The sequence below is a fragment of the Rhinolophus sinicus genome, chromosome 15 (assembly GCF_057876585.1).
Source record: "Rhinolophus sinicus isolate RSI-liver-muscle chromosome 15, RSI-T2T, whole genome shotgun sequence".
Classification (NCBI taxonomy): domain Eukaryota; kingdom Metazoa; phylum Chordata; class Mammalia; order Chiroptera; family Rhinolophidae; genus Rhinolophus; species Rhinolophus sinicus.
In genome coordinates, this window is record NC_142515.1 from 6,535,167 (window position 1) to 6,560,441 (window position 25,275).

Consider the following 25,275-nt stretch of genomic DNA (forward strand, 5'->3'; position numbering starts at 1 on the left):
TTTGACTCCCAGTTTGATTGATGCCTTTATCCTGTTGGTTCTAAGGGTGCAGGCGCCAGCTTTCCTTGAGAGACCAAAAAGGAAGAAAAATGATGGACGGAGCTGCTTTGTTGTAAAGAGCAGGGGTTGCTCGGAATGGATGAGGCAAAGCTAGCATGATATTGAACAGACAGTGTCGGGCTGGCCAGGCCAGCGCTGGGCGATGCTTAAATACTGCTAATTCTGCCTTGTGGTTGGCAGAATCTCTGGGTTGGCAGGACCTTAAAATGATTTAGTCCGACATTCTCCCATGAATACCACCACATCCGAGAGAAGAGGTCCCCAGTCTGGTCCAGGACTGTGGGATGGGAGTTCCCCAGCCAGGATGGCCAGTCCAGCTCAGGACAGCTCTGTGAGGGCATTCTTCCCATTTTGAGACCGAGTCTGTCTTTGGGAGGGAATCACACTGTGGGCCTCTTTCTCCCCAGTGGAGCGCCAGAGACCACATCTAATCCTTCTGAAATGGGAGCGCCTGCCAGATATTGAAGACAGTGGTCATGGCCCTTTGCGTCTTATTTTTCTTTGGGCTAATTACCTCTTATTATGGGTTGAATTATGCCCCTCCGCCCCAGATACGTTGAATTTCTAGCCCCCTGCCCCCAGATGTGTGAATGTGACCTTGTTTGGAAATAGGGTCTTTGCATAATAGGGTCTTTACAAATAGGGACTCAAGATGAGGTCACATTAAATTAGGGTGGTTCCTAATCCAGTGGCTGGTGTCCTTATGAGAAGAGGAAATGTGGACACAGAGACACAGACATACCATGTGATGACGGAGGCAGAAGTTGGGGTGAGGCTGTCAAATGCCGATGAATGCCAAAGATTGCCAGCAAACCCTCAGAAACTGGGACAGAGGCCTGGAACAGATTCTCCCTCTAAGCCCCCCCGAGGGAACCAACCCCACCAACACCTGGATTTCAGACTTCTAGCTTTCAGAACTGGGAAAGAATAAATTCTTCTCAGTATTAGCTACCAGTGTGCGGTAATTTGTGTCAGCAGCCCCAGGACACTGATACCACCCTGCGTCCTTCCTGGCGTGGCACACATTCCTGGCCCCACGTCCTTGCCAGTGATAACAATTAGACATGTTTCTTGTGGAAATTTTAGAAAATACACTGGGAAATGCTCTTAAAAAGCACTCATAAGCTCCTACCCAGATAACTGTTCTTTAGACTTTTGGTCTCTTTTCTTCCAGAACGCTTGTCCAGGGAGATGAGTGTGGTGTGTGTGTGAATACAGTCTTACACCTTGCTGCTTTCGTTTTCCATTGTTGCCCCCAGGAGGATATGCCTAAAGTCCTGCCCTGGGCACTCCCCACTGGATTTGTCCCTCTGTGGAATTCTCAGAATGGCCCCTGCTGCTCTCAGTGTGATCTGGTCCGAGGAGAGCTGGATAGTCCCCCTCCATCTCTGCCCCGCAGCCCTTCTGGTGCCACGCCATGTGGCCTATGTACAGGCCACAGATGGTTTCTCTCTGCCTCTGTGTCCTCCAGCCTCAGGAGTCCATCTGCCATGGCTCTCTAGTGGCCCTGACCTCGGAGCAGCTGCCATGTCCTACCTGCCAGTTCCCACACTCGGGAGGCAGGACTTGGGCCCTTCTGCTCATGGAGGGGCTGGTCCCCCTTGATCGAGAGCAGTTGACACGAGCCAGTGGGGCTCTTGAGTGGACATGATTACATAACCAGCAGCCTTGAAAGGAGAGGCCTGGTGACTGAATGACCCCTTAACGCCCACTGAGGTGTTTTCACAGCTGCTCTGCCTTCCTCCCCCAGATTGCCCCCAGCTGCAGTGCACAAGGTTGGAACATTCTCTCAGGAGTGTACTCTCTGCTCCCCAAACGTCTTCCTATCACATTTCTCTAGTTCCTCATTCTGAGGAAAGTCACATTGCGCTCCACTTTAGAGGGTTAAGAGTGAAAACTGCGGCCTTTTTCGCTCCCTGGGTGCAGAGAGGAGGGAACCAGTCTGTCTGGGCTTGGTTCAGTGTGTGCTAGCCCTGTTCTAGGCCCTGAGCAAGCACGAGCTCACGGCTGGTCAGGGAGAAAGACATGGGGGCGGTTATTATGGGCTGTGGATTCAGACCACAGAGCAGAGGGAAGATGAGATGTGGCACAGAAGAGGGAAGAAGCTGCCAGTAGGGCAGTCCTGAAACACTGTCCTGGAGGAGCGGAGGCCAGGCTGGGTTTTGAAGGATGAATAAGAGTTTGCCAAGTAAACAAAGAAGGAAAGTGGCCAAGGGGAAGAAGCGTCCTGAGCAGGGAGAACGGAGAGTACAAAGGGGAAAGACTGCTTGTTGCTTTTTTGGAGAGCAGAGCCAGCTTCCCTGAGTGTGTCCCTTACTTCCTGTAGTTCCAATGCTACCTCTCAGGACACGCGTTCTGTAAAGGTAAACCTTTCACAGGGAGGGTAGTCGTATTGTCCAGGTTTAGACAGAAGCAGGATGTGTCCAACTCACCACTGAGACCCCAGCTGAACGTCTGCCTTCCTTAAGAAGGTTCACGGGCCACAAGATGACGAGCCCAAGTAGTCGTCACGTTTTCTTCTCCTTTTTGTAAGAACAAGTATTCTATTTATACTCGGAACCAAAAGTGAAGGGTTCTTGTCTTGTTGATCCTCGACTTAACAGAAGTAGTTAATCAATTAAAATGTTGGTTGACCCTGACCACTGGGCACCGGGCTCGGTGCTGAGCGTACACACATGGGTGAGGGATGAAGGCGTCCAGGAGCTGGCACATTATCGGAGAAGGGCAGGATGCATGGCGGCAGCCTGCAACGGGGAGCTGCCCAGCTGTGGGGTGTCTGCTGGGCTAGTCATGGAGAGCTGTGTCAACAAATCACCCAGGAGTGCAGCCCTGAATACAGTCCTCTTACTGCCTCAGTTTCTGAGGGTCAGCACCTGGCCCAGCTTGACTGGGCCTCCCTCCACTTCAACGCCTCTCCCATGGCTGCTGTCCAGGTGTCACCAGGGTGGGGTCTCATCCAAAGGCTGGACTGGGGAAGGATCTGCTTCCATGCTCGTGTGGTTATTGGCAGCATGCAGTTCCTCAGGGCTGTTGGCAGGAGGGCCTTCTTGCCCTCAGTACCTTGCCAATGAGCTTCGCCAACACGGCCAGGTGCTTCATCAAAGCCAGCAAAGGAGAGAGTTTGCTACCAAGTCAGAAGTCGCCATCTTTTATAATCTGATCATGAGAGTGACAGACCATCACCTTTGCCATGTTCTGTTGGTTAGAAGCAAGTCACAAGGTCCAGGCCACACGTAAGGGGAGGAGATGCCAGGGCCTGAATACCAAGAAGTGGGGAACCTGGATGTTACCTGCCATACCTGTTCTCTCCGTTTCCATCCCTGGTCCTCCAGGAACTGGGGCCTTGTAGCTGAGAAGAGGAACGGCTGGGCTGGGCCTCCGTGCCTGCAGCAGAGTGCGTGTTCTTGCACACATATTTTGTGGGGGTTATTGATGGCAGCAGCTGTCCCATTGCTTTTTAAACATTTATAAAAATGTGCAACAATAGGAATTTCTTCTCTTTAGAAACCTGTGACTCATGGCCTATCTGAAGTGGCTGGCTCGTTTCCCATCCCAGCCAGAAAGCATGATAAATATTGGGTGTTTAGGTCACTCTTGAAGAAACAAACACTCAGAGTCCAAGTTTCCATAGTCTAATTGGGCCCCGTGACCTCGCACTTCTGCAAGTGGGAGATTCCCTAGGTTGCTTGCTGCCAGTGGGATTGGGCCAAACTGTTCATTTCCTTCTACAAATTGGCTTGGAGATAAGATTGGGGGGGGGGGGGGAGAGGGGAGGGCTTCTATTTCTAGTTTTAGATTTACATTTAGCCTTTATTTCTAGAATTGGTCAAAGCTAGAGGGTTTGAAAATGTTGGAATTGTAAGCAAAATCAAATCAGTCACTTTTAAGCTTCCAGAGAAAGATGTAAATGGTACGTCCATTTATTTTTCTGGAGGAGAAAAGAGGAATGGTGGAAAGTGGAGGGGGCAGATCTTAAGGCCTGGGCCAGCCAAGAATTCTTGCTAAAAGTTTCTCTATGTAAGAAATAATGATAATTTAAAACTCAAGTGATGCATTCCTAGGCTAAATCATCTCAGTTAAAAAGAAGCCACCAATTACAAGCAGAATTTTTCATTTAATTAGAATCTCAAGTGGAAAAGACTATTCTTTTCAGCGCATCTCACGTTAACCTTCTGCCTTTTTATTCGTGAGACGGTTGATAGAATTTGCTGCTTAATTCAGAGGCAGTTACAGCCCCCACGAAATAGGGAAAATGGCTGGAAGGTGCTGACCCTTCTGACGTAGTTCATTCAAGAGACATGTGGAAAGTTGTCGTGTACCATCTGTTAAGGAGTTTACCGTCTCGGTGTTTTGGTTTTAATTCTACGTGTAGTCTTAATGCAATACACAGAAAAGGGCTCAACAGGAGCGTTTGCTTTTCACGTTTCATGATGAGTCAAAAGGGAAGGAGAACTCAGCTCAAAGGGTGAAAACTTGATTTTGAGCCTTAGAACCTGGGGCGTTGTTTCCTTCATCTGCTTAGATAAACTAATTGATTTTTAGCAACCACTGTGCTGGTTAAATAATTTATGACAGTCAACTAGGAATGGAAGTAGTGAAGCCCTTAATGAAAAGCATTCGTTTATACCGTGTTTCCCCCAAAATAAGATCTAGCCAGACAATCAACTCTAATGCGTCTTTTGGAGCAAAAATTAATATAAAACCGGCTAGGTCTTATTTTCGGGGAAACATGGTATGCAGTCGGTCGTTTGCACAGAGAACAAATAAGCCACGCTAAACCTTGGGACAGGAATCCTGGGTTCATGGCTTTCACTCCATCTGCAGAGTGAGTGGTAGGGTGTGGGCATGGTGAGCAGCCAGCGAACCTGCATTGTGGCAATAGAGACACAGTCTCGGGGGAACAGATGGTCTGCATTTGAACCCCAGCTCTGCCACTCACTGGCTGTGTGACCTCAGGCAAGTTATTCAACCTCTCTGTGCCTCATTTCCTCATTGAGGAAACGAGGGGGAAATAGTTCTACCTCTAGGGTTGTGAGAATTAAATGATTTACTATATGTAACATTTAATCAGTGCAAGACAAATGGAAAGTATTACACAATTATTAGCTGTTATTATTAGGTCTCCGTAGTTGCAAATAATAATAACAAACAAACTGAGCGCTCATTGACTCATCACTGAACGCTGATTGAGCACCCTTCACGTGCTAGATGTGGTGTATGCATTGGAGAGCAAAATCCTTCCTGTCTGCCCTCCTGCAGCCTGTCTAGTCCAGGGGCTGGGGACAGCTCTCGGTGAAGTCACCTAGCATTAACTGAGCACCTTCTCCAGCCTGGCGCTGTGTCAAACCCTTTCCAGCCATTGCCTCCTTTAAGCTTTGCAAGCAGGTGAGAGGGCTGGGGTGATGTGCTCTTAGGTGGGGTTAAGGCAGCTATCCATGGTCACCTGGTTAGTAAGTGGCCAGGCTAGGATTTGATCCCATGTCTGATGGAAGAGCCAAGCTTTTCACCCTATCATAGGTCCGGTCCCAGGAAGCAGACTCCGAGACAGCGATTTGTGTGCAGAAGGATCATAAGGAGAGCATGTGGGACAGCCGTGTGTGGGGCAATGGGACAGGACAGGTAGAGGGAGGGTTGGGCCCCGGTGCGGCTGACCCCACCAGAGGCTCTGAAGCTGGGATGACCCTTCGGAGTTGTCCCCAGTGAGACATTTCCTACCCACCAGCCACTGGCGGTGGTCTGCCCTGGGAAACTTAACCTTGGGTGTGGCTGGTTTTTTTAGGGGAGCAGTTTCTGGGAGGGACTGGACTGTGAGCCATGAATAGTGGGGTATGACTCCCCACCTTTGCAAAGCTCTGTAAGCAGTAAGGACCCCAGTCTTTGTGGGTGCCTAAGCCTGCGTTCAGCTCACTCACTTACCTCCCCATGAGCGAGAGCAAGAAGCCGACCCCAAGGAAATAACCAGCAGGCCTTACAAGTTGCTGAGCTGGATTGATGCTTTTGAATTCCTGTGGACCTCTGACTCAAGAATCTCTCTTGCTAGTCAGCCAGTGCTGAAAACCTTCTCCAAGCAGCCCAGCCTCTGTAGGTCGCTGGGAGCTCGCAGGCAGAAGCGGAGAGCTGGCACTCCAGCGTCACGTGATGTTTTCTCTAGAACAGATTTGCACGAGGTTTAAAAAGCAGGCTGTTGCCCACCATGGATGGATTAATTATTAATATAAATGCTCTCAAAGGAAAGTTAGGAGAACTCCCCTGTGGGCAGGAGATGAAGTGGGGAGAAAGGCTGTTGGAGTATAAAGGTTTTGACAACAGCCACAGATCCATTTCCCGTCTTCCCTCCAGCTCTCACTGTCCACTTTTCTCTCTGAGACTTTGGAGGCGTAAGAATTATAAGCGGTAGGTAGTCTTGAGGAAGACTGTAGTGAAGTGTCTCTAAGCTGCCTATTAATTTTCTGGTGAATTCAGGCATTTTGCTTTTCAGAAGCTGCCTGTCTGGGTGTTACTGACACACCTTTATGTGGGCCCTGAAAGTGGCACGAGCTCCCTTTCATGGGGCTGAACTGTGAGCCGCCCAAAGGCACGGGTGTTGGCGTCAGACCTGGCGGCAGGCGGAGTGCTGGCTGTGGCCCGGCCAGGACAGCTCGGCCTCTGAGGCGTTCTCTGAAGGCTGTTGAGCATAACCACCTGGTGAGGGACCACATTTTGTTATTGGCGGGAGGACCATCGTGCTGAGAATTCCTGTGTTTAACACTGTTTGTTTTTTTGGGAAGTGTTTACAAAGTCATTGGCAGTTCTGAGTATTCCCACAGGACTGTTTGCAAAGGGCGGTTCTGTGTGGTGAGGAACCTGGGGAGAAGAACCCCTTCTTTCTCAGTGTGCAGACATTCGAGGTGACATGTGCCAACGGGCCGGGATCAGGAGGGCACTCGTGTCAACTCTGGGCCACCAGGTGGAATTCGTAGACCTCTCCTTCCAAGAGGTGGGGGTGGGGAGGGAGGTGTCAACACATGTCACATGCGTGCCAGCCCTGGCGGACAGGGGCATTCACGCTGTAGTGAGGTCCCACACCCTGGGACCTCGCCCTGGCTGTGCCGCCTCAACCAGGGGTAGCGGCCGATCCTCTGTGCGCCTGACTTTTGTCACCGGTAGACACCTGCTGTCAGGATCACTGGATTGTATGAACGTGCTTTGGGAACCAGACCGGGCTCCTGGGTAAAAGGGATGCTTGGTATTGCCTCTCAGAGGTTCTGCCTTCCATCCACGAACATTTACCGAGGACCTGGGATTGGGTGCTCTGGAAGGAGGAAAGGTGGACCCCGAACCTCACTCAAGCTCAACAGGAGAAAAGACCACCCCCAAATGGCCCCAGTGAACAGGAAGCTTTGTATCCATGTGCGTATTTTCAGCCCAAACCTGGGTGTCCTTTTCTGGCAGAAAACAAACATCACTGTCCCCCACTGATAACGGCCTCAGGTAACTCTGGACATTTCCTCCAAAACGACCTGGCTTGGTCAGTCCTGCTTCACTGTCCCTTGTGATGAGATAGTCATGCTTTGTGAATCAGTGGGACAAAAGGGCCTCCTTTCCAGCTTCAAATGGCCTTTATTCCTTGTAGGAAATATATGTATATAATCATTATTGATCGCACCATATCAGAGCTTGGGAAGTTATTGATCAGTAATTTGAATCTGGATGCCTGTAAATGCAGAATAATGAGGGGTTGCTCTAGCATTCGTTTTTTGTAATCACAGGTATTACGACCCTCCAGGTGGGTCGAAGGTTTAGACAGAACTGTGCGATGTCTTTGGGAGAGGGGGGTGAATGGGAAGACATGAGTGTGCCCACCTCTTGCGGGCGTCTGGTTGAAGAAATGTCACTGTTCACATGTGTGTCATTGAGAAGCCTCCTGGCGGTGCTGAAGAAGCACAGGGATATTGGGCCAGCATGGCCTGGGGCGAGGCAGCCCAGGAGCTGCTCCCATCCACCCCGCCACTTCAGCCTCTACGCGGATCTTTCCTCAGAGCAAGATTCGGAGACGTCCGGTGTGAGGAGCCGTAACCGGAAGAGATGGCACAGCTCACGGCCTCCGAGAGCCTGCCCTTGTCTGGCGTGAACCTGACACTGCCACTTGTACTTCTTGTGCCTTCCCACTTGGCAATGTTAGTGACTCCCCACATGGGCCCCTCTGGGTCCTGACAGGTTCAAACCCACAGCCACTTTTGGGAGTGACTGGAGCGAGCTGATGTAGGAGCATGTACAACCGTGTGAAGGTAGTAAGCACTGCAGAGTTGTTCACGTTCAAAGGGTGAATCTTATGACATGTGCATTATGCCTTGATTTTAAAATGGTATGAACAAAAATATTACGGAAGGAGGAGAAACCAGCACAGGGAGAGGTGTCACCACCTCAGTGATGTTCGAGCTAGAACTTGCAGAGTCTCCACAGAGACGGAAGGCCAGTTAACAGGCACTTCATCATTTAAGAACAAAAACTATTAAAATCGAATGAGTGACTGCAATTACCAATGAATGTGAGCTTATCGAAGTGATAAGAGATCAGGCAGTGAGTCCTGAAATTGTGATGGATGCCTGAACACCTACCTGCCTATTGCTCTCATTTTTTAGATGCCCAGTGTGATGTCCCATAAACTCATTTGCTTTTCCTGATCGTGGCAGTAAAGTTTCTTGTGTTTGTTCTGAATAGTTGTTTGCGGATCTATTACACGTTGTAATTGCTTTTCAGTCTTCTGTAACTTATTAAGTAGTTCTGTAACAGTTGACTTTTCCTTCCAAATCACTACATACCTAAACATTCAAAACAAACAAAAACCAAAAAAAATTAGTTCAGCTGTTGATTTGGCTCCATTCCTAAACTATGAGGCCAGGGGCCACGTCCTGTTGGGCCAGTGGGCCTTAGGGTCAGGCAGACTGGGGAGATTTTGGGGCCCAGCCCCATAGCCTCCTGGGCCGTGTGACCTTGGGAATGTTCTTAATCCCTCTAAATAGCAGTGCTGTCCTCATAAGCCAGGGTAATGACAGTCGGCGTGTATCTCGTGGGGTGGTTGTGAATATGGAAGGAGAACACGCTCACGTGGCCCAGAGAGGGACAGCCCTCAGTAACCACGAGTGGCCACATCAGGGGTGGACACAGGGAGGATTCTGGGAACTGAGCCCACATAGCACGCACGTGAGCCTGGGCTGGAGGAGGGCCCCACGGAGTTACGGTGCCCCTGTCTTTGTGGTGATGTGTAGGCCCACCTCTGCTCACCTGGACTCAGAGCTGCTCCCGTCAGGGTCATTGAATGAATTCAACGGTGGCCTTGGGGTAACTGTCCAGATTTTACCTGGTGGGGTCTTCAAGATGACAGCCACTCCTTGTCTCTGTGGGGAGAGACATGGCACCAAGTTAGGGAGCCCCCCTAACGTACACATCCAATCCCACGCCCCCTCCAGCAGTGCTGAGGTCCCGGGACCCTGCGATGCACAGGGAAGGAACTGGAAAGCATGACCTGAGTGCAGGCCCAGCGTCCCGCGGCCACCCAACAGCCTCTGAAATAACCACAGCACAGACGGCCTGGAATGTATTTGGACTTATATTTGGAATTGCTGTTGGAAACCGTCCTGGCCAAATGTAACACCCATCTGTTTGGGATGGTTTAAGAGTAAGAAAATGAGGTGGTTCTGCAGGAGGGGGCTTAGCAGACCCAAAACTTGGGGCTGGCTGGGTGTTAGGGTCCGTTGGCTCTCACTCTGCCTCGGGGCCTTCACCCCTCCAACCTTGGGGTCTCTTGCTGCTCAGATCCCTCATTTCGTGCTGGACTGTCCCATCTAGAGACATTTTCCCTTGAATCAAACCAGTCTTTCTTCCTGAACCTTCTATTCCCTGGAGTATGGGACAGATCTCCCAGCTCTGGACCCCCTTTTAGCTTTTGAAGCTGGCATCCTTCCTGCCGAGTCTTGCTTCTTCAGCTGCAACAGCTCCTTCCCCCTCAATGTTTGGCTCCCAGCACCGCAGGCAAGCGTCCTTTGTCCTTTGGGGTCCACCACGGAGGAGCAGAGCAACACCCTCCCACATTCTCAATGCCTTACCTCTATTAATGCATCCTGAGTCTGCATCAGTGTCTCTGAAGTTCTGTGATGATTTATTACGAGCTTATGTCAACCAAGTTCCTTACATGTTTTCCTTGTTGGCCTCTTTCCCCTACTTCATCATTGTTTGGTTGATTTTAAAGACTAAAATGTGGACGCTTAGGTTTATCTCTTTACATTTCAACTTGTTACACGAGTGTGACTGCTCCAGCTTTTGGAGATCTATTTTGGATACTTATTCTTGATACATTGCTGTCCTCAATATTTTCTGAGTAGTTTTAACCCATCAAGTGGCTTTCACTCACCCAAGGTCATTTACCTGACTCTTTCCCCAGAGGGTAGATGTGGGGAAATCCTGGCATTGTTTACTGCAGATATTCTTAGGAGGCATTAGCCTCATTCTTGGGGTGGGTTTGAACAGTGCTCCTTGAACCCAAGAGCCCACGTTTTGCGTTTGCCTTCCTACTTGTTTCTCCGTGGGAAAGCTGGCCATGGGGGCTTGGCCCTCCTACCCACTCAGGCGACTCTTCCAGGGCCTCGGGGTAGGAGAGACGTGCTGACAAGACCCCGCAGTGTTCCTGGGAACTGGGATTTAGACTCTGTGTGAGTTCCCTAGGGCTGTCATAACACATTACCATAAGCTGGGTGACTTAAAACAACAGAAATGTCTCCCTTCACAGTTCTGGAGGCTGGAAGTCCCGAATCAAGGTGTCAACAAGGTCAGTTCCTTCTGGGGGCTGTGAGGGAGAATCTGTTCCATGCATCTCTTCCGGCTTCGGGTGGCTTCCGGTGGCTTCCGGTGGCTTCCGGTGGCTTCTGGCAGTCCCTTGGCGTTCCTTCTCCAGTATCTGCCTCTGTCTTCACATTGGCCTTCTCCCCATGTGCCTGTGGGGAGGACACCAGTCATTGCATTTAGGACCACCCTAAATCCAGGATGATCTCATCTGAAGACCTGCAACATAATTACATCTGCAAAGACCCTATTTCCAAATAAGATCCCATTCACAGGATGGGATTAGGGTGTGGACATGTCTGTTGGAGAAATCTACAGTATCCAAAATGGAGGGGTGGCCATCGTTATGGTGACTCAAGTTCCCGCTCAGACGTTGCTGACAAAGTGGGGCGTGAACCACTTGTCCTCGGAGATGCGCGCGCACACGGCTCTCGGGAATCCTGGCACCCACTGCCCGTCCTGTCGGCAGGTCTGGGAGCCCTGGGGGGCCCTGCGGGGCCGGGACATTTTCCCTCATTCTGGTCTGGCTCTCAGAGGCTGTAGACATGACTCACAGAAGGGTGGGGTCCTGAGTTCATGTCACCGTACCCCAAGCAGATGAGAATCAGTAGTCTCAGCCGGGCAGGGCTGGGCTTCCTGGTTGGAACACTGGACGCGTCCCAGTTTGTTCCCCCAAATCACTTCCTGGTCTCTGAAGAATTCTATGGAATCAGCAGATTCGTCATGAAGTTACTTTGTATTTACAACAGAGGCAGCTTTAGGGGCTGTTGTTTTATTTATGAGCCAAATGTGTACAGAAAATGTTATTACCACCAAATAAACTGTCACTATGGAAAGCGAAATTTTGGGGGGTTTTTAGGTGGTAATTTATGTGATAGAATTCCAGTTACACCAAAGAGTTTGGATAGTTCTGGAAGTCCTTGGTAAGAACTCTGAACTTGGACTTCCTATTAAATAGCCTGTGATGACAGTTTCAAAGGCATCTGGTGCTTTTCACGGACATCGTTTCTGGGGCTGTGCCGTGTTGATAGGACGGGTAGGAAACGTGTGAGCCGGGAAGGGCACCCCTCAGACCCACTGCCACACAGCCTCCCTTGGCACATAGAGCGAGCTGCACGTTGAGGTCCATGCACATCTAATTTTGGCACTCATCCATCAGCCTTTTAGGTTATACTAACCAGGCCTGACCCTGCACTGACAGGTGCCATGTTTGTATTGAGGGATGTCCTGTTTTTGAAGAGGGAAAATGGCACAGCTGATGTGGCCACCAGAAGTAATAGGCGCCTGTAGCGTCATCCTGGCTACTGCACTCAGTGAGCACAGCTCTCAGGGAGAATCTACTGAGCATCAGTGAGCATCTCTAATGAGCAGCTCGAAGCAGGTCGTTTTGGAGCGCTTGGCTGTCCAGGCTCAGATGTCCAGAGCACTCGTGTTCCAGCCTGTGTTTGGATTCTAGGCAATCTGTGGGTAGATCGCAGACCTCTCAGGACCTGTCAGAGGTGTCCTCTGTGGACATTGGCTGTGGATGAGTTCAAAAGGGCCATGTGGAAGGCACTGTGCCCGTACCGGAGGATGAGGAGATCTGGTCCCTAAGAAGCGATGTTTGCATTGTTAACCTTTGTGTCCTCCTGTGCCTGGCACTAGAGGTGAGGGGTCTGGAGAAGAAGCATTTGTAGCTGCCCCATGCAACAGGGGCACTGCGGTTTCTGCAGGAGTGTGTGTGGCCCAGGGCTGGGGACAGGTGGAAGTGCTGGGTGCACTTGGCCATGCAGATGGCACGTCCCCAGACACGTGGGTATATACAGCAATAAGATGGGCTGAACTGCCGTCAACAGAAAGAGGAGCCAAATTGGAGAAGTTGGGGAAACAGAAAATATGGAGCTTAGAGGAGGGAGAATCGTGACCCTCTGGAGCCATGGGGCCAGTGTACATCAGCCTCGAGTCCCTTCAGCAGCTGGGGTTGTGTCCTGTGAAGGGTGCCGGGCACAGCAGTGGGGCACTTGGAGGTGTGCATTGAAAAGGCACAAGATGGAAACAAAGTGGGGATTTTTGAAAACCAGAAATGGGATCAAGACTTAACCCTCTCAATAAGCAGAAACGGAGAAAAAGGCTGAGGAAACTCGCAACTGGGAAGTTCAGTTAAAGAAAAAAACTACTGGGTGACAGTGGAAAAAGTAATGTTATATTAGGCTTCCGGGTACTATAGTGTCGACTTTTACGAATATTCAAAATTAAATGATTTGAGAAGTGCCATGATAATAGATATATTATGGTCCCATCTGATACAATCTGATATATCTATTTTTTAAAATATACACTATGCAGATATATGCTTGAGTATGCACAGAAAATTTCTGGAAGGATGTATAAGAACCTGGTAACAATGGTCACCTGTGGGGAGTAGGACTGTGTTAGGACCATTGAGGAAATTGGGAAAGGACACTTCTAAGTGAAAGCTGTGCTTATTACATTGTCATAACTTGGTTTACTTTTGTTCATCGTATGTATCAAAAGAAACAGCCTATGGTAAAAGAAAATCTATGTGTAATGTTGAAAGTCCAATATAATATATTTTCAGAGGATTTGCAAGGGAGGGAGGATGGGGAGGAAAGAAAGAGAGAGAGAAAGAAAGGAAAAGTAAAAATTATTCCTGCACGTGTTAAAGAATGGGAAGGCAGACTTTATTCAGGAGTGTCACGTTGGTATAGGGATTACTGTGATGGGGTTTTGCAGTGACAGAGGCTAGGGGGTGTCAGTGGATGGGAAATGACTAAGAGGAAACACGAGGAGTAAGGGGGATTCTGGCTAAACTCACCGGACAGGATTCTCGCTGTCGGCTGGCTGGGCTGATCAGACACCACCTGGGGAATGGTGAGGGCTGAGCGACCCAATCGCATATGGAAGGTGGGTTATTCTGTCTAAAATCGGGCAACACAAACAAAGACAGACACGAAAGTCCAGAAGCTGAAGCCTCGTTGAGAAGAAGCTTCAGAGGAGCCTGCGTCAAGTGTGGTCAAGGAGAGACTGTCAGTTCCTGTACGAAAACATTATCACGTACCTGTGGCAGGGTCTGTATGAACAGATCCACGTGTATGAACACACACACACAGGCCCGGGGGTGTCTGCATGCATATGTGGGGATGTTTTTACACTGTGATAAAAAAAAGAAATAGGTCCCTACCAATCTAGAGAGACACGTTTCATAATGTCTTTTGCAATGTTCAAATATCTGTGGAAAGGGCCAGGAATTTCATGTGGAATGTAATATTGCGAGAGTGACAGATGCTCTTGTTATTGTTGCCTCCCAGAGAGGGGGGAGGAACCGGAAGGAGCATACGATTTTCATGGCCTCTCTGCTGTAGTACGATTTCGGTCATCTGGTGTTGTTTCAGAGCTCACTGTTACTGTGAAAACAGCCGTGGCCTGAGGTGGCTAGAAAGAACAAAGAAAAATCCTACTGGTGGTTTGTCTGAGGCCAGTGTAGACAAGTCTGAGTCTGGGAGAGACCTGGTGGCCCTATGAAGGTGGGGGAGTAGGGAGATGGCTCCTCTGCAAGGGAACAAAGAGAAATGGTGGCGTTTTAAGGAACAAAACTAGATAATGTAATTCATTGCTCCTTGATTTTCATTGTCACCCGAATGGCGAGATTACCCATTCACGGGTGGTAAAAAAATATGCATTTATTTTATTCACAGGTTGTACTCAGACTATCTCTACTTTGCAAGTTCAAATAAATCTGCAGATGACTTCCATGAAAAAGTGACAGAAGCTCTGCAGCTGTTTGAAAATTGCATGCTGGACTACTCGCTGCGTTCCTGCGTCTACAACAACACCCTCAACAACGCCATGCCTGTGCGTTTCGGGGAGCCCTCCCTCTCACCGAATGGCCCTTCGTGGTCATTATGCAAGGGGCATTGTGGGTGGGGACGTCAGCATGTAAACACAGAGAAGTGTTTTGGTGTGCAAATGCCCCTGTGCCTTTGAGCAGTGGCTAATGAGAAAAAGAAAACAAATATTCCTGGATGTAAAAGTGTAAAAACGGATGGCCCCTTTCCGCTGGCACCCCGCTTTCTTCGCTGCTGATCTCCCAGTTATAATGCTCTCTCCCCTCTGTGTGAGAATGAGGGTGCATTTAGGAAGATTACCTTTCAGAGAGGCTCCTGAACACACTGCAATTAGGACTGGCAGCCACCAGGACACCCACCTCTCAAATTGTCTTCACGTTCTCTCTCTCCAGTGGTGGATTGTTTCATTGGTTTTAAAAATTACCCTCCAGTGACTTTCAGTGCTTCTTTGACAGGCTGTCAGTGGATAAATAGTTCTTTTTTTTTTTTTTTTTTTCCTTCAGGAATATAGCTATACATTTTGTATCTTTTTGTTTAATGCAAAAGAAGCTGTTAATGACGAATTCAGCTTGTTTTAGCTCAGGTGTGGTTTTCCACTGTGGGTTGTTCTAAATGCCTTTTTCAGCAGGTTTGGTGCAGCAGGTAACCTTCCATAGTGAGGCTAAGGCTGTGACCTGCCCTGGCGTGTGGTTCACAAGCCTTGCTCTGCTGAGCATGTCACGTGGGGAGGCACGGACCCATCTGCTTGAGGTGGAGTCTTGGAACCCCCAGGGGTTCAAGGTCAACAGGTTTTGCTCCCCCTTCCTTGTTATCAAGGCGGGCTCACCTGGAAGGTAGGGCGCTAGCTCAGGCAGGATGTACAGGGGCAGCAGGTAGTCTTTCAGGCTGTTCTGCTGAGCTTTGTGATTTGGCAGGGAAAATGCACCAAGCACACAGGTAAGCACAGAATAGGCGGATGGTGCTGGGTAGGAGTGTCTTTTGGAGCCAGGCAGTGGAGGGGTTCAGCTCCTAGCTCGGGCATTTGCTAGCTGTGTGACTCTGGGCAGTTGTCTTAGCTTCTCGGAGACTCATTGCTGCATCATAAAATGGGGGTAATAATACTGCTTTACCAGGCTGTTGCAATGCTTGAAGAGTAGTAGTTCATTCATGTGTAAGGGATCCTTTTCCTGTACCCATCTTAGGTTTGTTGGCTGGGGCCCTGTAAACTAGACGGACAAACGACAGATTAACAAGAGAAAAATAAGTTTATTAACGTATGCGTCACACATACACACGGGAGCACTCAGCGATGAGTGACTCGGGTGGTTAGAACTCAGTGGTCAGCATCTTAATAAGGGCATAATCCATTTGTAGAGGACAAGACAAAGGAAAGGACTGTGGGTTTCTGGGGGGCAAATTGTGGGAAGGGGACGAGTGGTAGGTAAGGGCTAGTTTTAGCGGGGATTGTTATGTCGAATCCTCTGGTGCCACCTCCAGGCTGATACGGGTCCGGAGTTGTCCCCAGTGATTAACTTGTATCCTTCCTGCTAGAGAGGGGAAGGGAGACCCCTTACACATTTATGTCCTGCTCTTAGGCCAGTAGGGGGAGATAGGAAGCTTTTCTTGTATCTGTGTTTTCTCATTTGCCTTTAGCTCAAAATAATCCTTATGCCGACTGAGTGTGGGGCCTGGCTTCAGGTCCAGGCTCTGGCGGGTGCCACCAGCTGGTCCTGGGCAGCTCCCCCCTTTCCCTCCCCCGCCATCGCTGACCAGCCTGCCTGTGAAGGAAGACCCTGCTGCAGGAGGCCTCGTCCAGCAGGTCTGTCCACCACGGAGAGGGCACAAACACACTTTCAGAGAAATATCCTGTCACTCATGGCCTGGTCATGGACGGGCTGCAGTGACCTTAAACGCCCCCATCCTGCCACAAACTCCGAGCTCCTTTCCTTCTGGAAAGTTTTTGAGTAATAAAGGCAGGTTCTCTGGAAGAGATAAAGCTCGTCTGGCTGGTCCTCTCTGACAGACACAGAACTGAAAAGCTTTGTGAGGCCGATGACATAACAAGAAGACATTCTCATAACAGTTCATCTGTTGGAGGCGATACCATATTTATTTCTGAGGCTGGCATGCACTCATTTTCTCTTCAGCTTTGGCCCAGCTTGAGGTCTTTTTACGAGCTGGCGTATAAGGTAACACAACCCGGGGGCTGGAGGCAGCTAATGGATTTGGAGACAGCTTATCCCTCTAATTGTTTTTCTTCCTCCATGTCCTCCCACACGATTAGAAATATAGTGAAATGGAAAAGGAATAGGGAGAGATGAAACTGGTCCGTGTCTGCATGTATTTTGTGAAATGTTTCATCGTCTGACAGTTGCCACGGCCTTCAGCAATTCCGCCAGCGAACAGATAAGCGCCAGGCACACGCCCTTGTGCAGGAGGTGATGGAAGAGCTGTGGTCCCTGCCCTTTAAGAGCTCAAGGTTGAGCTGGGAAAGAAAGGAAATATGATGTCAGGGTGTCTGTCTAAGGATGTGAGATGGGAGATGGAACCTGGGGAGCTGGGAGGTTGTGCCCGTGGAGGGGGTGGCTGGGTGCTGAGGCCACACTGAGGACTTTCTTCCATGGTGACCAGGGGAGGCTTGGAGCACAGGCCAGGCATTCACAGACGAGAGATGGGAGCACTGGTTAGGAGGCTGTGACGGTGCCAGGCAGGTGCCGATGGGACCACGACAGAGGGAGTGGCACTAAACTAGGCAGAGGTGGCCGAAGAGAAACATTTGGAAAGACTAGAGAGAGGCAGAGTGGGAGACAGGAAGTGGAGCAGGGTCCCCGAGGACCTGTGAAGGGGGAGCATTGGAGGAGGGGGCCTGAGAGGGGAAGGGGAAGGGCCAGTTCTTTCCTGGAGCTTTGCTGAGAGCTTAGGGTCAACTGCAAAGTTAGAGGGAACAGCCTCCAAGACGGCCCTCACTTTTGACACCACTTGTAAGTTGGAGGTCCCCCAAACCACCCTCAGCATCAGTAATTCACTGGAAGGAATCACAGCACATACTGAAAGCTGTTACAGTCACGGTTACGACTTGCAGGAGGGAAAGGACCCAGATTAAAACCAGCCAAGGGGAGAAGCACTTGGTGGGGTCTAGACTCGCAGCTCACAGTTGTGCCGTGAGGCATGGGCAGCGTGAATGCCTTCCAGCAGCAGGCTGGCGCTGTACATAGATGCTGCCAGTTCGGGCAGCCCACGCAAGCCTTTGAGTATTTGCTGGTGTCCGTGTGGCTGGCCATTAGTCTCCAGTCCTTCCTGCAGGTCATGGCACAGAGCTCCCATAATAACCCGTGAGTTAGACTGTCCAGTGGCCAGATCTCCCAGGCTGGCAAAGACACTCATCACACAGGATGTCCCAGGTGCGTAGCGGTCACCTCTGGGAGCCAAGGACAAAGGCCAGACCTCTCCTTGGGTAAAGTTAATTCTTCACTATACAGGCTTGCAGTCTGGCACGAGGGAAGGCCCAGGAGAAGGACCAGGACCCCGGACACATACAGGTGGAAGGGAGCGGCTTTGTACAACGCTGCTTTTAGCCGGAAGTACTCATATTCACATGGCCCCAGGCGTTGACAGTTCACTCATCTGGCTTGTCTCCACGGCCTCTGCAGGTGTTTTTCATGGCTGTTGTATGCTGGGTGTGGCAGTAGAGACAGCCAGCATGCTGTGCAAAGAACATGCCCACGATTGGTGGCTGTGACCTTGACCTCTCCCTTTCTCTCAGTCCTCGCTGTGAAATGTATCACGGAACCACCTACAGGGCCGTCATGAGCATTAGACGCCACCCAAGTGTGGAAATCCTCTGCGTGTGTAGCAAGCAGCAAGAATGCATGGCATTTAAAATCCAACTTCTGAAGACAGTTGTTTGCTAGGATACCTGGTGTTCGTTTATAATGACGCGCCATAATACTCGCGTACTTTCGGAAAGTGCCGTATGGTGCTGGGGGAATTGCTCCGGGAATAATGCCTCTTCCTCCTTTGGCCCTAGGTCAGGCTGCAAGTTGGGCTGTATGCTGTGTACCTTCTGGACTGGCTCACTGTTTTTAATAAGAAACAGTTCCTCGTTCTCCGCCTGGAAGACCACGCATCCAATGTCAAGTACACCATGCACAGGGTCTTCCAGTTTCTCAACCTCGGTATGAATGTCACGCTGAAAACCCATGGAGCAGGGCTGGAGCTCCATGGACAATGGCCCTTTGAGGGACTCGCTGAGTCGCATGCAGACTCTGTGAGCTGGGCAGGGGCGGGCTGAGCTGGGAGGCCACTCAGCACCTGTTGGTCAAGCGCCAACTACATGTGGGACCTTGTGCATGGTGTGGTGATGGGTCCCTGGGAGAGAAGATACAGCCTCTCCTGTGGGAACTTAGGGTCCACTGGAGGGAGAGGAGGAATCTGCAGCTCAGATAACCGAGTAACTGATAGGATGACATGGGGGAAGGTTAGTGTCATTACAACAGGTTCATCTAGGTAATTTTGGATCCCAGCTGCTGAAGGGATCATGGAAGGAAACAGTCTGTGTGTTGAGCCTTGGGGATGGACAGGATGTCAGTGGGTGGCTGGGACAGTCCTGCAAAGGCCACAGGGCTTGGGGGAGGGAGTAGACAGGTCATCACATTATCTCAGGTGTTGTTGGGACCCCTGGAATCAGAACCATGTGGCTGGGTGTGGGCTTCTAGGGAGCAGACATGTATTTGCCCCCCCCCAGTGGGACTTGGGACCCCTTTGTCATTTGATTTTTTCTCCTTTTCTTGGAGAGCTGGTAATGTGATGGAGTGTGATTACTTTTTCCTTCTAAGGCCTAGAACCAGTTTTACTTGATTTGGCCACCTGTAGACTCTAGCATTAATGGGCTTGTCTTCAGTCCCTCAGATGGACAGTAAGGCCAGTTCTGTTCCTTCTGTCTCACATAACCCAAGAACATGGGGAGATGGGTTTTCTGTGTAGCGGCTCAAGACTTTGGCCAGATCCCGCGAGCCTGGGGCAAAGAGGTCTGGGCATTGATCTGATGAGTTAGGGCAGTGGGAGGCTGATGGTCCAGACGCCTGGAGATGGAGGTGGCCACCTCAGGTGGCTGCACTTGCTGTCTTGTTCCCCGGCCTCTCCACACTGATCCCCCACACTGATGTCCTTGCTGCAGGTAGAGGTTCAGCGGGTGCGGTCTCAGGGCACAGGCAGCTCCTTTCCTGCCCCCTCTCTATTGCCACTTCACAGCAAGACAGGTTGAATTGTGGCCCAGCGACGGGGCCCGAAGTAGAAATGATGGTGGCAGAATTCCAGTGGGTTGGTTAATAGGACAGTCTAAGTGCATGGACTAGGCCTGGCAGGTCACTCAGTCGTCCGAGGACAGGCTGACAGACAGGGGAGCCAGCCCTTTATGGGCAGTTGGAAATGAAACCAAGAAGTGAGGTGGCAGCCTAATATCCCAGGTGTGCCTTCATGAGTGGGCGTCCGACACTGGGCCATGGCATCTGCTGTTTTCGTAATGCTGTTTCTACCTTCCACCCTCAGCAACTCCGAAATGGACCCAGCCAAAGAATTTTGATCTCAAAACACATTCTTGAGGGAAGGGGACTCCTGTCTCAACATGTACGAAGCATGGCTGGGATTTCTGCAAAGTTCCTCTTGCCTCCTGCCACGCCTTGGGTCTCACAGGGCTCTTTTCTTTGTATTCCAGGGCCCTTAAGTGAGAAACAAGAGGCCTTGATGACAAAGAGCCCCGCATCCAACGCTCGGCGTCCCGAGGACCGGAACCTGGGGCCCATGTGGCCGGTCACACAGAAGATTCTGCAGGACTTCTACGGGCCTTTCAATGCCAAGCTGGCGCAGGTCCTTGCCGACGAGGCCTTCACCTGGAAGAAGACATGAGGCTGAGTTCCTACTCTTCTCACCGGGCCTGTGGGTTCATTATTACCGTGATTTTAAAGTCTCTCTTTATGGGGAATCGTACTTACAGCATGGAGAAAACCCTGAGACCCGAGTCTCCTTTCCCTCCCAGGCACATCTTTATTATTAACCCTTCAGAATTTCCTTTTGATGTCACCTGGCCCAGCAGCAGACCCGTCACAGCGCTCATTCCACTGGAAACCCCACTTCCGGACGCATTGCCTTCTGCTCGGAGGCTGGCCGGTGCTCGTGGGACAAGGCCGATGGGCGCGGGACTGGGTGCCGAGGGGAGAGCATCGAGTCTGGGGCCTGGGATTCTGGGGTCCATCGGAGCACGCCTGAGGCCATGCCCCGGGGCCTGCCAGAACGTACTCTTCACATTCAGTCCTGAAATACTCTGTTTAGATCACTAGCTCCTTTGGCAGAGAATTTGAGGCTCTTTCATTCGTTTCCCCTTTTACTTCAAAGGCAGTCGTTCAGTCTCTTCAGATACAAGTCCTGTTGTCCCCCAGACCTCCTCCCATTCTGTCCCTGGGGACTTAGGTTTAACATAGAGAACGAAGGCCTTTAAAACAAGCCACTTTCTGCATTTCGCTAGCCGGAGCTCTCTTTCTGCCTCTTCAGATGTTTTGTCAAGAGTTTATTCCGTTCATAATTGGAATATAAATTCAGCTTATCATTGGAAGGGAGATTTGGGCTCTTAACACCAGACCAAGCAATTTCAAGGAGCGGAAGGAATACTTCATGGACACCTAGGTCACCGGGCCTTCCTGCACACGAGGCCATCGAGACTGCAGGGTGTTTGAAGTTTTAGTCCAGGCCGCCCACGGCTCAGCCTCCCCCCTGGAGTGAGCTTATGACTCACACGCTCTGCCACGTGTGGCCGGAGGCCCCGCCCCAGTTCCCAGACTGCAGGTACTCCAGTCCTGATTCAGAAACACAGTGCGCTGGGGCCGAACATGGTATGCTGGATTCTTAATGGAACTTTCTGGGCCACCTGGCAGCTTGCTTTACCGATGGATGGGGCTAAAGTTCTTGTCATTTCTTGGAGGCGATGGGGAACAATTGAAGAGAGGCCTGGAGCCCACTGGCACACAGCCCCAGGCGGGACCCCAGTGAAGCTATGCACCAGAGTGTTGTGAAGGGGAGCTAGCTGTGAACGCAGTCAAGCTCCTGGACACAAGGTCAGGAAGTGCAAAGGCCGCCTGACCCCCTGTCGCTCGCAGGCCTGAGGATTTCCTCAGCTTCCAGCCTAGTGCTGTTGTCGTCCATCCTGCCGTGGGAGGCACAGCCCATTGCAGACGTGCGGAGGGCTCAGTGCTGGCCCAGCCCGGCTGTTTCTGCTGCTGGAGGAGCTGTGTGTCCAGAACACCCACTTTCAGGGACAGTGCCCTCCTTTCTCATAGCTGGCACCCAGAGCAGCAGCCAGCAGGGCAGTCTGGCCAGAGCACAAGGGTGTGTTAGGGGCAGCATGTCAGTGTGTGTGTGTGTGTATTTATTGGCAGCACAGGGTGTGTGTGTGTGTGTGTGTGTGTGTGTGCGTGTGTGGGTGCATTTTCCGAGTGGGTTCCCTTCAGCTCTGTGGCTGACAAGGCCCCCGGACACAGCCCTTTCGTGGATTAATGTCTCTGTCTTGTCATTTTCAGAACGGATTTTGCTGTTCCACCCCAACCATAGTTACCCCACGGGACTTTTCTTATGCACTCCTACGCATGTGAATAGCATGTAGCATAATTCTGCTTCTTACAGAAGTATTCCTGACGGGATTATTTCCAATATTATTTGGTTTATTATACAGATCTTTTTATATACGCAGGCCATCCATTCTGTGCCAATCAGCGCCACCCAGACGCAGTTTCTCTCAAGGGACCTTGCTCGGAAGGGCTTTTGCCTTTGCTGTCCCTCGTTCAAGGCCTGTTCATGTGGACAGCACAGATGCCATTTCGAGCGGTGGTCCTGGAGCCTGTCACCCCAAACCAAAGCGAAATGGAGCATTTCTCACGACCTGGTATTGAAGTTCCTTCATGTTCTGCAAAGCTGTATATGGGACTGTATTATCTTGTATCCCTTAGTCCTGTAAGGTATGTTAAGTGAACCACAGTGACACTGTACTTGTATTACTATTTACCAGAATTAAATGGGGACCCCTACGACTGAGGCTCTCCTTGTTGTCACAGCCCTTGTGGCGGGTTCTCTCCACAGTGTCCACTGTGCGTGAATGCATCGCGGAAGGAGCTCTGTGTCTTACCTGCATGCGTTGTTACCGCTTCTGTATGACAGGGACCTACCGCCTACCATGAGCAGTGAAAGAGACAAGATCCCAGAGAAGGGTGCAGACGTTACCAGGGACGCCCTGGGGGGCCTGCTGGGGGTGTGAGTCTGGGGGACGAGGTCCGGCCCTGACCACAGACAGGCCAGATGTTGTCTTCAGACGTATGGATTGGAAGTTGGGTGACCACAGGCCCTGCCACTCCCCATAGGATACTCTCAATGTGGCTGCTTCCCTCCGTCCCCGTGGTCTGCCTAGCCCCTGGGGGCTGTGAGTTTGAGATTCCTGGTGTCAGTGGGTGCATATCATTACACTAGGGTGTCCTGGCAGCACTTGGGGAGGGGGCAAGCCTAGGGGATTCAACATAGGGGTTGTCTGAAGTTTGGGGTTCTGGAAAGCTGGGTCATCCTGGGGACAGTGTGGACCACGGGTTGGCCCCCCAGTTCTGGGAACACCCACCCATCTCGCGCACATTGCCTCCGCAGTGGTATGCTGGGGGAAGGGGCGCAGGTGAGTCCAGACCTGGAAACGAAAGGAGCCCTGTTTATTGATGAAAGAGCCAGGAACGGCTTTGCTCAGCAGCGAAAGTCCTGTGCCTGTGAAGAGAAAGGGGATGGGGGGAGACATGGACAGGCCAGATGGGTGAGTCTTGAGGGTCAGTTGCACAAGTCTTTCCCCCTCTGCTCTCTGACCACCCCCGCCCCAGGAACCAGCTCTCGGGACATTCTGATGAGGATTAGCCACGTCTTTATATGAATCTCGCAATGGCCTCTCCCCAGATGCCCCTCTTCGGGAGTTGGAGCAAAGGCCGCGTTCTTGGCAGGGGCGTCTCAGGCCTCATCTCCCAGCACAGAGGTACCATGTGTGGGCGGGGCTTTTCCTGTTGCTCCAGAAATCTCACCTTGTGGGCAGCCACTTCGCCTGTGGGAGACTCAGAGCCTGTTGCGAATCATGGGAAGTTAACACTTCCCCAGAACCTCACATGGCAGGGTTCCCTGCCAAACAGCCAAGCGAGACCAGGTTCCGTGGGGTGGAGGCTGCAGCAAGAGGGGCAGCTGCCGACCCCGGGGAGCTGCCTGAGTGTCCTGTGGCTGCAGTAACAAGTTACCCCAAATTGAGTGGCTTAAAACAAGCGTATTATCTTACAGTTCTGGAGGTCAAGAATCCAAAGGCAGTCACGGGCTAAAGCAGTGTGGGCAGGGCTGGTTCCTTCTGGGGGCTCTCCGGGAGAAGTGTCCTCGCCTTCCAGCCTCCAGAAGCTGCCACGTTCCTTGGCTTGTGAGCCCTCCCTTCATCTTCAAATCTCTGACTCTCACCCTCCTGCCTCCTGTAAGACCCTGTGATTGCTCTGGGCCCACAGATTCTGGGGTAACACAGAATCATGTCCCCAGCTCAAGATCAAGCTGCAGAGCCCCTTTTGCCAAGTAAGGTAACAGACTTACAGGTTCCAGGGGTGAGGGTGCGGACATCGTCTGAGGCCATTATTCTGTCCACCATAGGAGGGTGGTCCAGTGTGCTGGTTGGGTAGTCAGGGGTCAGGGTGCCCATCAGCCCACCCCTTGTGGCTGTGCCCTGTGGGGCCCAGGCAGGTCTGAATGGGCGCGCGGCTGCCTAGCCAGAGGGCCGGGCTTTCAGACATATCTGTTCTGAGATGGTGCCTCTTCCTGTCTAGTCAGGGCTCTCACTGTGGTGAGTGGGACAGGGTGAAGTGAGGCAGGGTGAAAGACCCACCTGTCTTCCAAATTCAAATCGCAAGTCATTCTTTGCTACGTTCCTCCCAAGTGCCCTCTGCCCCTCCCCCAAGGACTATTTCTGTACCTCTGAGTAGAGGTGAATTTTGAGTACTTACAAGTTTGAGGTTTTTTTAAAGCTACTTTCTCAGTTCCCCAGGAGACACACATCAGCCCCAGGTGCAGTTTTCAGTTTCTGAAGTTCAGCTGTTTTCAAGTTAGTTATGCTTCTAAGGGTGAATGCTTAGAACACTGTGAACGCTACAAAAATAGTTAGGATGCTTTCTGGTCCCTGAGCACCTCAGGGGCCTGTGACCTTGGTGGCCCCAGACTCCAGGGATGGCATGGGAAGGCTGACCTCCAACCTCACTTTCATCGATCGTGCCTGATGGCCCATATTGTCCTGCTCCTGAAGCCCCTCCCTGTCCCCAGCCCTCTTGCCTTGGCTGTGCCCCTGCTCCTCTCTGTTCCCCTCATTTGCATATCTGCTTGGTCAGCTCTTAGGCGGGCACATCAGAAGTGGACTGGCTGCCTCTGGGCTCAGCCTTACCCCACGGTCTCGAAAGCACCACAGGGACACACTCCAGCTAGAAAATGTGCGAAAGTCAAAATTTAATGTTTTAGCAAATATTTTCTGATCCTCTGATTTGCA

General features: G+C 51.1%; 1 protein-coding gene and 1 long non-coding RNA gene across 12 annotated transcripts in view; one reads left to right on the plus strand and one right to left on the minus strand.

Moving 5' to 3' along the window:
* The window catches only part of CHST15 (carbohydrate sulfotransferase 15), an 80,201-nt gene extending 57,424 nt beyond the window's left edge, over positions 1 to 22,777 (plus strand). For 9 of the 10 annotated variants that reach the window (XM_088791757.1, XM_019742197.3, XM_019742202.3 and 6 more), the window contains 3 exons: positions 14,574 to 14,730; positions 18,730 to 18,877; positions 20,416 to 22,777. In XM_088791757.1, coding sequence (XP_088647883.1) covers positions 14,574 to 14,730; positions 18,730 to 18,877; positions 20,416 to 20,606 — 496 coding nt within the window. In that variant the 3' untranslated portion in view covers positions 20,607 to 22,777. The other variant, XM_088791761.1, reaches the window with a different exon arrangement.
* Positions 22,778 to 22,833: 56 nt separating this feature from the next.
* LOC141572881 (uncharacterized) lies at positions 22,834 to 24,470 on the minus strand. Of its 2 annotated transcripts, none has more exons than XR_012498364.2 (3): positions 24,336 to 24,470; positions 24,040 to 24,220; positions 22,834 to 23,415 (listed from the first exon to the last, which is right to left on the minus strand). It is a non-coding gene; the product is annotated as an uncharacterized LOC141572881 (long non-coding RNA). The 2 variants fall into 2 exon arrangements; XR_012498363.2 differs by lacking the exon at positions 22,834 to 23,415 and adding an exon at positions 23,686 to 23,814.
* Between the last annotated feature and the right edge of the window lie 805 nt (positions 24,471 to 25,275).